General features: G+C 41.8%; 2 protein-coding genes across 2 annotated transcripts; one reads left to right on the top strand and one right to left on the bottom strand.

The window, feature by feature from the left end:
• The first annotated feature begins 1,379 nt into the window (after window positions 1–1,379).
• On the top strand, window positions 1,380–3,079 carry LOC109416740 (general odorant-binding protein 56d). The gene is made up of 2 exons (XM_019690791.3): window positions 1,380–1,566; window positions 1,645–3,079. The coding sequence occupies exons 1-2, from the start codon at window positions 1,510–1,512 to the stop codon at window positions 1,984–1,986; spliced, it is 399 nt and encodes a 132-aa protein (XP_019546336.2). The 5' UTR covers window positions 1,380–1,509; the 3' UTR covers window positions 1,987–3,079.
• Window positions 3,080–9,559: 6,480 nt separating this feature from the next.
• On the bottom strand, window positions 9,560–12,168 carry LOC109416739 (general odorant-binding protein 56d). The gene is made up of 3 exons (XM_019690789.3): window positions 10,163–12,168; window positions 9,912–10,043; window positions 9,560–9,847 (listed from the first exon to the last, which is right to left on the bottom strand). The coding sequence occupies exons 1-3, from the start codon at window positions 10,217–10,219 to the stop codon at window positions 9,623–9,625; spliced, it is 414 nt and encodes a 137-aa protein (XP_019546334.3). The 5' UTR covers window positions 10,220–12,168; the 3' UTR covers window positions 9,560–9,622.
• Window positions 12,169–12,503: the final 335 nt, after the last annotated feature.

Below are 12,503 nucleotides of genomic sequence, written 5' to 3'. Positions count from 1 at the left end.
AAAACATATGTTCCATGAAAATGTACAATGTTACCCATAAATAATTGAAAACGTCCCATACTTTATAGAAAATGTACCGGTAAAACATAAAATTTTCTCATTAAAAGTGCAATTTTGTACCAATAAATAATACTGAAATGCTCCATACTAAAACACAAATGCTCCATAATAAAATGCAAATGCTCCATGGAAAATTAATATTGTACCCATAGTAAATTGAATATTGCTCCATAGAAAAATTAAATTGCTCCATAAAAAGTTGAAATTGCACCATAGAAAATAGATAAATGCTCCATAAGTATTATCAAATTGCACCATACAAAATATGAATTGCTCCATGAAAAATTGAAAACTCTCCATAGATAGCATATTGTCGTAATTTAAATTCGGCAGTGGTGAACTGCTTTACGTAGCACTACTTTAGTGGTGCAGATGTTTAAAGTTATGGAGAATTTTCAATTTTTTATGGAGCAAATCATATTTTATATGGTGCGTTTGTTGATACTTATGGAGCATTAATCTATTTTCTATGGTGCAATTTCGATTTTTTATGGTGCAATTGAATTTTTCTATGGAGCAATATTCAATTTACTATGGATACAATTTTAATTTTCTATGGAGCATTTGCATTTTATTATGGAGCATTTGTGTTTTAGTATGGAGCATTTCAGTATTATTTATTGGTACAAAATTGCACTTTTAATGAGAAAATTTCATGTTTCACCGATACATATTCTATAAAGTATGGAACGTTTTCAATTATGTTTACCCATACATTGCATATTTTCATGGAACATATGTTCATTCTTTAGGGAGCGCTTTTTGATTTTCTATGGAGCATTTGTAATTTGTTATGGTCGCAATAACATTTTGCCGTTAAGGATCTGTCCAGTATTTGGCGAATCATCGTACGTTGCTTGGGCACATATTTCAAAAGAGTCACGCAGCTCAGTTTTTTGGTTACACACGAGGCAAAGTCAAGTAATTCTAACATAAGGTTAGCATAACATAACTAATAGCTCATGTGCAACCAAAAAACTGCGCTATGTGACTTGATGCTTGGGTAACCTTCACAGTATTCCACATAACTCAGGTGTTCAATAGTACTAATCTCACTGAACTAACGCATCTGATGTTTTGATTATTGCTAGGCACTGTAATATCAAGATTCGATCCAATTATTCCAAGATTCTTTCCAAGATTTGAGTCTCTCAAAACTGCATACAAATTTAAAATTAGGCTTCACAATGTATCTCCCTAAGTTCATCTAGTTTACGCTTACATCTGTGTACACTATACATCTTAAACCGGAAATAATCTACGGAAACAATTATATCAACGCTTTAAGCATTTCACGCAACCGCTGGAGCAAAGGTCAAAATTTGCATCAAATTTCCCGTACCACCCACAACTGATGATTATAAATATAGCCAACCGGAAAGTTGAATCTGCCAGTCAATATACAGTTCTCCTCAAATCGTCTTCAATAAGAAGTTATCTTACAGAACAATGTTGAAATTTGCGGTTGCTATTCTCAGCGTAACAATTGCTGTTATGCAAATCAAGGTATTTAGCCGTTTTAAAGTGCTGAAACCCCATTAGAACCGTTGCCTAACGCAAGCCAATCATCTGTTTCCCGCACAGGCTTTTACACTGCAACAGCGCCACCAGGGAGATATCTACGCCATCGAGTGCGTCGCTGAAACTGGAGTCAATCCAGCATCGGTGGCCCAGTTGCGAGTGGGAGACTTTTCGGCAAACGACAAACGATCAAAGTGCTTCATTCGGTGTTTCTTCGAAAAGGAAGGATTTATGGACAGCAAGGGAAATCTGCACATGGAGAAAATCGCCGATACCCTGTCCGGTGATTTCGATCGGGAGAAGGTTGAAATGGTGCTTTCGAATTGTTCCACGAAGGAGAAAAATGCATGTGACACAGCTTTCCATATGTACGAGTGTTTCTACAATCATCGCGAAAATCTATGAGTAGTGTGGTGTGAATATTCAAATCTATAGCTCCTCATTTGTGGCGTGAATTCGTGAAAGTGCTCACATCGAAATACAACTCAATTACCGTCATAACAAAGCATGCAATCAAGCGGGAATCGTTCTTTTGATAGCCCTAATTAATGAGAATTCTCATGGTCTGCGCAGTATCCATTTAAAGCTGCCCTAGGGCTGTATAGGTCAACCCATGTTTATGTTGTTGGCAGGATTTATTGGTTCTTTTGACGCGTGTTTACTCCTGATACGAGCCGGCCATATTTAAATTTTACCCATATGTAGGTTCTTCCAGCGACAGCAGTGTGTGGTTAACAACGTCACGCAATGCCAGTGGCATGCAGGTAAACTATCATTTAAGGATTTATCATACTGGTCATAAACAATGTGTAGCAATGCCGTTTTAGTGTCATACCGGGCTCAACCTGAAAAGTAGTCATGCGATAACGTACAATTTCGATCGCACCAGTTTGAGAGAACCTTAGACCTGTAACGAAACTGAAGAAAAACAAGCCTGCCTTGTGAGGAGGCGATATTTATAAATTCACTTATGGCATAGCTATTGTTACCACCATACCAGTAATGCTACGAGCGGTTTTTAGCTTTCTTGCAGTTCGAGTTAATCACGTTGGAGTTGTGAACATGCAAAAAGGTGTGACGTCTAACGAATGAACGTCCGTTAGAATTTATGCCGATGTATTTTTAGCTTTGTTGAGCAGTAATTTGCAATATGTGTTGCGCCGGGTAAAATATGCTTTTTCCGAACTAACTAATTAGTTTGCTGAATTCTAAGAGGTCTAGAAATATCGAAACAAGGTTGTAATAGACATTTAGGGAAATGGAACCATCTCGACAAGGCTTATATTTTGGGCACTTTTCTGCTGTAACTCATTCAATGTTGAAACAATTGACACAATTTTTGAAACTTGGTGAGATACATATGAACAGATATGTGTGTCTAGTCGTGTACAACATTTCAAGCCAATTGTTTTGGAGTTGACTGAGTTATAGCGAAAAAGTGCTCAAAACACCAGCAACTGTTATAACACTGTTCAACAAAAAAACTTTTGCCGTGATCAGAGACCCCAATCCTGAACTGTTTTCTGAAGAAATTCATAAAATAATCTAATAAGGGATTACTGAAGGGAAAACATTCTGAAAGAATCCCTGAGGAAATCTCAAGAGAAGTTTATGATGCAACCCGTTGAGGACAACCTGAGGATCTTCTCAGGATTTTCGGCTCCTCACATATGGTTTATACGGTTGAAAGCTAATTCAAAGCACTCTTTGAATTCCGTTTACAAAATAAAACGAAAGTCGTGAACTTCTGTCAACGACCAACATTTTTGAAGCACAAATTAGCGCTGATTTCTAAACCGCGCCTCAAAAAATTTAAAGTGGAACAGTTTTAGCTCAATATTGAGCTACAAGTTTTTAAAATATGCAATTTGTTAAAATTCAAATATCTTGCGTTTTGTTGAACCAATTTTAAATCTTTTCCATAAATTAAAAGCTGAATATAATACCATCCGATTATCTGAATGCAGGTTTTGCTTCAGATTGATGAAATTCAAGATATTGACGAGTTTTAGGGGCAATCTCCTTAAATTTTAGCAAAATTACCAAAAATATATGAAGACATGTATTTTTTTTTTTCAATGAGAAAAAATCAATTCTTTCGCAACGTTCATTAGACATATCATATGTAGGCGAGTTACAATAAAAAAATCAGCTCAATCGGAGCATTGATTACGAAGAATGAGATGTGTGAAGTGAGCGACTTTGCTTAAAACACTAGTTTACAGCATTTTTGAACTCGGTAAGCTGATGATCACTTTTGGTGTAGAATCATGCCCTGAGCTCGAAAACGCGAAGGAAAAAAATTACAGTAGAGCTGAAATTTTTTCGACTTTCCATACAAGGTTGTTGATTTGAAATCGATTTTTGTTCTATTTTTAAGCAACGTCGCTCACTTCACACATCTCATTCTCCGTAATGAATGCTCCGATTGGGCTGATTTTTTTACTGTAACTCGCCTACATATAATATGTCAAATTAACGTCAAGAAAGAATTTTTAGATTGTTTTTTTCTTATTGAAAAAAAATACATTTCTTCATATATTTTTGGAAATTTGGCTAAAATTTAAGGAGATCGTCCCTATAACTCGCCAATATCTTGAATTTCATCAATCTGACACAAAACCTGCATTCAGATGATCGAATGGTATGGTACTCAGCTTTTAATTTATGGAAAAAGATTTGAAATTGGTTGAACAAAACGCAAGATATTTGAATTTTGATAAATTTCACATTTTTATAAATTGTAAAACTCAATATTGAACTAAAATTCAAAAACTGCTCTACTTAAAATTTTTTGAAGCACGGTTTCGAAATCAGTGCTAAATTATACTTCAAAAATTTTGGTCGTTGATAGAAGTTCACGACTTTCGTTTTATTTTGTAAACTAGTGAAATAGAACAAAAATCAATTTCAAATCATCATCCTTGTATGGAAAATTGAAAAATAAATCTGCTTTACTGTAATTTTTTTTTGTTTCGCGTTTTCGAACTCAGGGCATGATTCTACACCAAAAATGATCATCAGCTAACCGAGTTCAAAAATGCTGTAAACTAGTGCTATGGATGGCTGTTTCTATCTTCTGCAATGATGGAGCTTCGGTGTTCACACGGGTAATGCGTCGAGCTCTTGGCGGAAAATTAGTAAGGCCGGAACAATTCTCATTTTCTTCTTTTGTTGCTCGTTGACTCGTTAAGGGGGAGGGGTGATAAATAATAAATGTATTTGATGAAAAAATACCCAAACAATTAATTAAATTCGTCAAACTCATCAGATTTATTACGAAACTTTATCGACGACTCTTATTTCACTGTAAAATTGTTAAATTTCTTAAATAATTTATATGTGTCTTCTTTCGAAATGTTGAATTCCGACGAAAAAATAAGAGAAAATCGAAATTTTTGTGTCAGATTTACTGAACACAATAAATTTAATGAAGTTGAATCTGGTAAGTGTTAATAACCCTTTTAAAACTGAAGAATCCATCTTATTGTTAGGTAGTAGCTGTTTTGTAGCTGTACGCAAGTAATGGCCTTGACATCTTCTACTACACACTCTCCGTCTTACAAAAAACAATGCGTTTGTTATGCCAGCTAAGAAGGACCATGCGTCTCCTCGATCGATCACGCCGTAAGTATAGTCTAGTTAGTGAACCAAGTGTGTAACAATAAATCAGAGAATAGAAGTGTTCTGGTATACAAGACGTTGATGGGACACGATACTATGAATGGCAGTCGTTCATCGAGATTTTTCACATATCCAGAAAAATCGAAATTTTTATATTAAACCTGTTCTCCAGGAGGAGCGGCTCACAACAGCGTCTGATCCCCATGTTAGGGGCGGCTGATCTACGTCCGAGTGCCAGGGAAGGACTCTAAGCTCAACTGTGCACTATGGTCCCCCGGAAAGTAGGGGGTTGGTGTCAGGCCCAGGGATACCATATATACAGATTTATCTGTATTATACAGATTTTTGAACCTCTATACAGATTGCGTTTATATGGAATACAGATTTTTCATTTGTATAGGATACAGATTTTCCACCCAAATTTTGTATGGGATACAGATTTTTGAACGTGCGATACAGAAATTCATCTGGCATCGCTGGCTCAGGCCCTACGAGCCAGCCGTAAAAAACCATTGTAACGGAAAATCAGCAACATAATAATACGAACCGAGACCAACGGCAACGACCCCAGCGAACAAAAAGGACTTGGGATTGGAAACTCGGTACGTGGAACTGCCGATCTCTCAACTTCATTGGGAGCACCCGCATACTCGCCGATCTACTGAAGGACCGCGGGTTCGGCATCGTAGCGCTGCAGGAGGTGTGTTGGACAGGATCCATGGTGCGAACGTTTAGAGGTAATCATATCATCTACCAGAGCTGCGGCAACACACGCGAGCTGGGAACAGCTTTCATCGTGAAGGGTGATATGCAGAGGCGCGTGATCGGTTGGTGGCCGATCGACGAAATAATGTGCAGGTTGAGGATCAAAGGCCGATTCTTCAACTTCAGCATAATTAACGTGCACAGCCCACACTCCGGAAGTACTGATGATGACAAGGACGCATTTTACGCGCAGCTTGAACGCGAGTACGATCGCTGCCCAAGCCACGACGTCAAGATCATCATAGGTGATTTGAACGCTCAAGTAGGCCAGGAGGAGGAATTCAGACCGACGATTGGTATGTTCAGCGCCCACCAGCAGACGAACGAAAACGGCCTACGACTCATTGATTTCGCCACCTCCAAAAATATGGCAATACGTAGCACCTTTTTCCAACACAGCCTCCCTTATCGTTACACCTGGAGATCACCACAGCAGACGGAATCTCAAATCGACCACGTTCTGATTGACGGGCGGCACTTCTCCGACATTATCGACGTCAGGACCTATCGTGGCGCCAACATCGACTCCGACCACTGTCTGGTGATGGCCAAGTGCGCCCAAAACTCTCTGTCATCAACAATGTACGGTACCGGCGATCGCCACGGCACAACCTAGAGCGACTGAAGCAACCGGATGTCGCCCCAGCATACGCGCAGAATCTCGAGGCCACGTTGCCAGACGAGGGCGAGCTCGATGAGGCCCCTCTAGCCTGGAGTACAGTGAAAGCAGCCATCAACGACGCAGCCAAGAGCACCATCGGGTACGTGGAAGGTTCGACGAAGAGTGCAGAACGGTTTTGGAGGAGAAGAATGCAGCGAGGGCGGTAATGCTGCAGCAAGGGACTCGACAGAACGTGGAACGTAACAAACAGAAGCGGAAACAGCAGACCCGCCTCTTTCGGGAGAAAAAGCGCCGCCTGGAAGAAGCGGAGTGTGAAGAAATGAAACTGCTGTGCCGATCCCAAGAAACACGGAAGTTCTATCAGAAGCTCAACGCATCCCGCAACGGCTTCGTGCCGCGAGCCGAAATATGCAGGGATAAAGATAAAGGCCTCTTGACGGACGGACGTGAGGTGATCGAAAGGTGGAAGCAGCACTTCGATCAGCAGCAGAACGGCGTGGAGAACGTAGGCACCGGAGCCCACGGCAACGGAAGAAACGACGACGCCAGTGCAGCGGAGGACGGAAATGAACCAACTCCCACGCTGAGGGAAGTTAAGGATGACATTCACCATCTCAAAACCAACAAAGCAGCTGGTAAGGATGGTATCGCAGCTGAACTCATCAAGATGGGCCCAGAAAAGTTGGCCACCTGTCTGCATCGGCTGATAGTCAGGATCTGGGAAACCGAACAGCTACCGGAGGAGTGGAAGGAAGGGGTAATCTGCCCCATTCACAAGAAAGGCGACCATTTGGAATGTGAGAACTTCAGAGCGATCACTATTTTGAATGCTGCCTACAAAGTGCTATCTCAGATCATCTTCCGTCGTCTGTCACCTAAAACAAACGAGTTCGTGGGAAGTTATCAAGCCGGCTTCATCGACGGCCGGTCGACAACGGACCAGATCTTTACCGTACGGCACATCCTCCAGAAATGCCGTGAATACCAGGTCCCAACGCATCACCTGTTCATCGACTTCAGAGCGGCATACGACAGTATCGACCGCGCAGAGCTATGGAGATTCATGGACGAAAACGGCTTTCCTGGGAAGCTGACTAGACTGATTAAAGCAACGATGGACGGTGTGCAAAACTGCGTAAGGGTTTTGGGTGAACTATCTAGTTCATTCGAATCTCGCCGGGGACTGCGACAAGGTGATGGACTCTCATGCCTACTCTTCAACATCGCTCTGGAAGGTGTGATGCGACGAGCCGGGCTCAACAGCCGGGGAACGATTTTCACAAAATCCGGACAATTTGTGTGCTTTGCGGACGACATGGACATTATTGCCAGAATATTTGGAACGGTGGCAGAGCTGTACACCCGCCTGAAACGCGAAGCAGCAAAGGTCGGACTGGTGGTGAATGCCTCTAAAACAAAGTACATGCTGGTAGGCGGAACCGAACACGACCGGATCCGTCTGGGTAGTAATGTTACGATAGACGGGGATACTTTCGAGGTGGTGCAGGAATTCGTCTACCTCGGATCCTTACTGACGGCTGACAACAACGTGAGCCGTGAAATTCGGAGGCGCATCATCAGCGGAAGTCGGGCCTACTACGGACTCCAGAAGAAACTGCGGTCGAAAAAGATTCACCCACGCATTAAATGCACCATGTACAAAACGCTAATAAGACCGGTAATGCTCTACGGGCACGAGACATGGACCATGCTCGAGGAGGACCTGCAAGCACTCGGAGTTTTCGAGCGACGCGTGCTAAGGACGATCTTCGGCGGTGTGCAGGAGGACGGTGTGTGGCGGAGAAGAATGAACCACGAGCTCGCTGCAGTTTACGGCGAACCCAGCATCCAGAAGGTGGCCAAAGCCGGAAGGATACGGTGGGCAGGGCATGCTGCAAGAATGCCGGAGAACAACCCTGCAAAGCTGGTGTTTGCAACTGATCCGGTTGGCACAAGAAAGCGTGGAGCGCAGAGAGCACGATGGGCGGACCAGGGGGAATTGACGGGCATCGGGCGCGACCGAGGATGGAGAGCGGCAGCCACGAACCGTGTATTATGGAGAAATATTGTTGATTCAGTTTTATCTTGAATTTGATGTAATACTAAATAAATGAAATGAATGTTAAACCTTAAGTCATTGGTATGAAAATTATTATAAAATCTTCAACATAATCACGAAACTGATCAACGTCAAAAATTCTCCCTTTAATACATTATTCTAGTATTTTCAGTGGTTGAAGCATCCCATGCACACTGATCAACTTCCCCCCAGATGACGGTAGTGGTAGTGTCCCGCCCTGGTAGGGACCGGTTCTGGGTGTCCCGTCAGAAGTGGTCAAATGTAAAAGTAACCAAAGCCATGCATGCGTCACATTAAACCGTGGCTTTGTCGCTAACCTAATGAACAGTTGCTGGGAAATAGACTTAGACCACATTTGAGACTATCGATAGTGTTCCCGGCTGTCCCGCTGGAAGTTGTTAGATTAGGTTAGTGTTCTTTGAGCACTTCCACAGCTTTAAACTCATAGCTTGCTCTGCCAAGGGCCATTTTGCATGTGTATATCGTGTGACAGGTACGAAGGTATGCCCAAGGAAGTCAAGGAAATCTCCATTACGAAAAGTTCCTGGACCAACCGGAAATCGAACCCATCACCCTCAGCATGGTCATCCTGAATACCCACGCCTTTGCTCTGTCAAGTATGTCATGCTATGCTATTTCAAAAAGTAATGAATCCATTAAAAAAAGTTCGGTTGAAATCCCGGAGAGACAGCATCGTAACCTTCCTTTTCAGTGATTTGATAGGGGCTGTCCATAAACCACGTGGTCATGAGGGGGGGGGGGGGGTTCGGCCAATGACCATTTTGTATGGACAAATAAAAAAAATTGTATGGACTAATGACCACGCGGGGGGGGGGGTTGAAAAGTCCCAAAAACATGACCACGTGGTTTATTTATGGACAGCCCCATACCAGAATCAGCAAAAGAGGCTGACTTAAAGAAAAAGACCATTTTAGAAACGTTTTTTATTATCACACTAGCATATCTGGAGGTAGATCATGGTTTTCGTAATAGCACTTGTAGATCTGGAACGCCGTATCATTGATGTCATCTCCGACAATAGAACACTTTTCGATCAGCTCATCTGCTTCATCGTCATCCAAGTTTTCTTTTATTTTCGCTATCAGTAAATTGTCCAGTAGCTCGTCCGCCTCATTGATGAAACCCACTTCTTGGAACATGCACTTCATGAATTTCTAGTTTTGGAATTAAATGAATAAATCAGATATCGCTTAAGCTTCTCAATATCACACACTATACTTTGACTTCATCGCTGTCGTCGTTGAAATTTCCTTTCAGCACCCGCAGAGCATTCTTGCCAGGTACTCCGGTTTTCTTCACACAGTTGCGAACGTGAGCACGAACCTCTGCCCTCTTATTGTTGGGCCAAGCCTGCAATTGATTAAAACGTAATCGTTAACACCAGCGGAGAGAAGTTACCTCCACAGTAGCTCGCAATTGCTTCCACAACATTCGCAATTAACCTCTCATTTGCCAGAATTTAAACTTACATTAACTGCTACGATAGCAATCAACAAACAACATGCTATAGCTCCGCTGTATTTCATTGAGAACAATGGCAATAAACTTGAACTCTACTCAAGTTGGGCGTTGCAGTGGGGAAATTGACGTCGACGTTACACACGGTACGAAGAAAGTGAATTAATTATAAGCGAAACTTCTGTGCACCAACCTACTTTTATAGACTTGCATGGGCGACGGGTTGTTGATTCGCATCTATTTTGGCGTCGAAACACGGCGGAATGCTCCAACTAGACGAAAGTTTACAAAACACCCGAACGCTCTGCTGTGGGTTAAGGTTACGCCGCGACGCTGCTGCACAATCCGCCGTCCGGGCTAACGGTTCTGATAACGTTCGCTGAGGCACGTGAGAATTCACAACAGGAAATAACTCAATCAAGTAAGAACCGGTGGTGTTGCGCTGCTCGCTCGGTACTTCGGGAAGTTTTGCGGGAAACTAATGTGGAAAAGTTTTTTTTATGGATTTCGGTAGCTCTAGTAACATGAATCCATCTTAATGTTTGAGCAAATCATGCTTATAAATAACGGAATAAAAATAAGTTACTCGAAGGAATACAGTCGGAACTACTATAACATGATGCTACCCACTTTACGCCCACCGCGACTTCTTAGTTATCTTACTTCCAATACAGTTAGTTCTGGAACGTAGATTAGGCCTCAAACAATAAAATTGTTTTTTTTTACAAAATTGAGCTGACGTTCTATCTTCAAGTTCTCCTAGAAACTCGTGATACATTTTCAAAACCATCTGCCAGGAGTTCATTTGACCTTTAAGATTTACTTTTTCTGTAATTAAGTTGAAAATTTCTTTAGAAAAAATGTTAAATTAGTAATCCATTTTTGAAAATTTCCTCAGTTGCATTCCGGGATTTGTATGTACATCACTCGTGCACAATATTTTGAAGACTTCAATTTTATTGCTAGGTGAATTCTAAAAGGAACCGACACAAAACTTTCAGAACCTAATGCTCATACAAATTTAATTCATAAACCCTTCTATAGTAATACGAATTTGTAACCTGAAGAAAGATTACATAGTGCTCACGCTGTCAGAAGCATCTGTTGCAGTGAAACGATAACCTTATACCCATACCCCGACCATATCCCATTAACGGCATGACAACTCATCAGGGTAATTTAAATATTTAAATAACTTCGATGGTCTGCTCTTGGTCCTGGCCCTGCAAACTAAAACTGTCATTCGTTCAGGTTCTAGCTCCTCTCAACAGTGCAAGGATCTACCACTTCCACCCTCACACTACTACTGCCCTTAGCTTTGCATAAACATGACAAGCGCCGATAACACAGTACCATGAACTGAGCAGTCAAGCCTTACAATCTATCTTGATGAGATGTGTCAGTTTCACGTTGGACCGTGTAAATGGTATAGGTACCTACCGTCGTCGTCGTCGATGTCGTTCGGGGCCTTGTTCCGTACAAAGCTGTACAAAGCAAAGCAACTGTTTCGAACATGGCGGCGACATCTGCTTTTAGCATGTCCATGCCACGGAAGACGGACTCCCATCAGTAGCGCCCCGAGTAGTGCCCTCGGTGACCGAAACACTTGCACAGAGGACGTAATTAATCTATTCCGAGTGTAAGGTAAATTAAACGGAACACGACAATCCTAACTCAATCCGGTTCACCCCGTTCGGTTGGCCTGGCCGGCCGACCAGCCGGTGCCGTTACGGTGGCTGGTTATGAATGGGTATCCCATCGATGTCAACGGCGCCAACCAGCATCATTGACTGCCACCACCGCTTGGGCATGCATTTGCCTAGCCTATGACTAGTTAGGTCCGTCTGAACCGATAGCAAATGTTTCTGATGACAAATGATGTGACGGTTCACAAATTGAATAAAATTGAATTAATTTTCCAATTTCCTACGAAGTAGCCCCGTCATTCCGGCCAGGCTGCCAGAGGAGTGATTAGCAAGTAGGTATCTATACTTCTTTGGGCAATTTGTTTTATAGTACGTAATCCGTTAGAATATGCCGATCACTATTGTGGGTTAAGGTTTTTCTTCTTCTTGTTTTACTATTTGGCATAGCGTTTCATTTGTAACAGAGCGCAAAGTTATTTATTGTGAGTGTCTATGCTAATTCAAGCAAGAATCTGTTCTACACTACAAGAAATTTTCGTGAATAATTTAATAGAACTTCCAATAAAACTGGTTCATACACCAAAACCTCTTGAAAATCTTCCTAGAAATATATTCCCGCTAATGGATTCGGAGAGGTTTTGCAATAAAACTGTTTCAAAACACATTTTATTTTTATCACACTCTAAAGGTGGTGTTCATTTATTAC

This window comes from Aedes albopictus, chromosome 3 (assembly GCF_035046485.1).
Source record: "Aedes albopictus strain Foshan chromosome 3, AalbF5, whole genome shotgun sequence".
In the NCBI taxonomy this organism is placed as follows: Eukaryota; Metazoa; Arthropoda; class Insecta; order Diptera; family Culicidae; genus Aedes; species Aedes albopictus.
Note: the sequence above shows the minus strand (reverse complement) of the source record. Positions and strands in the feature narration are given on the sequence as shown.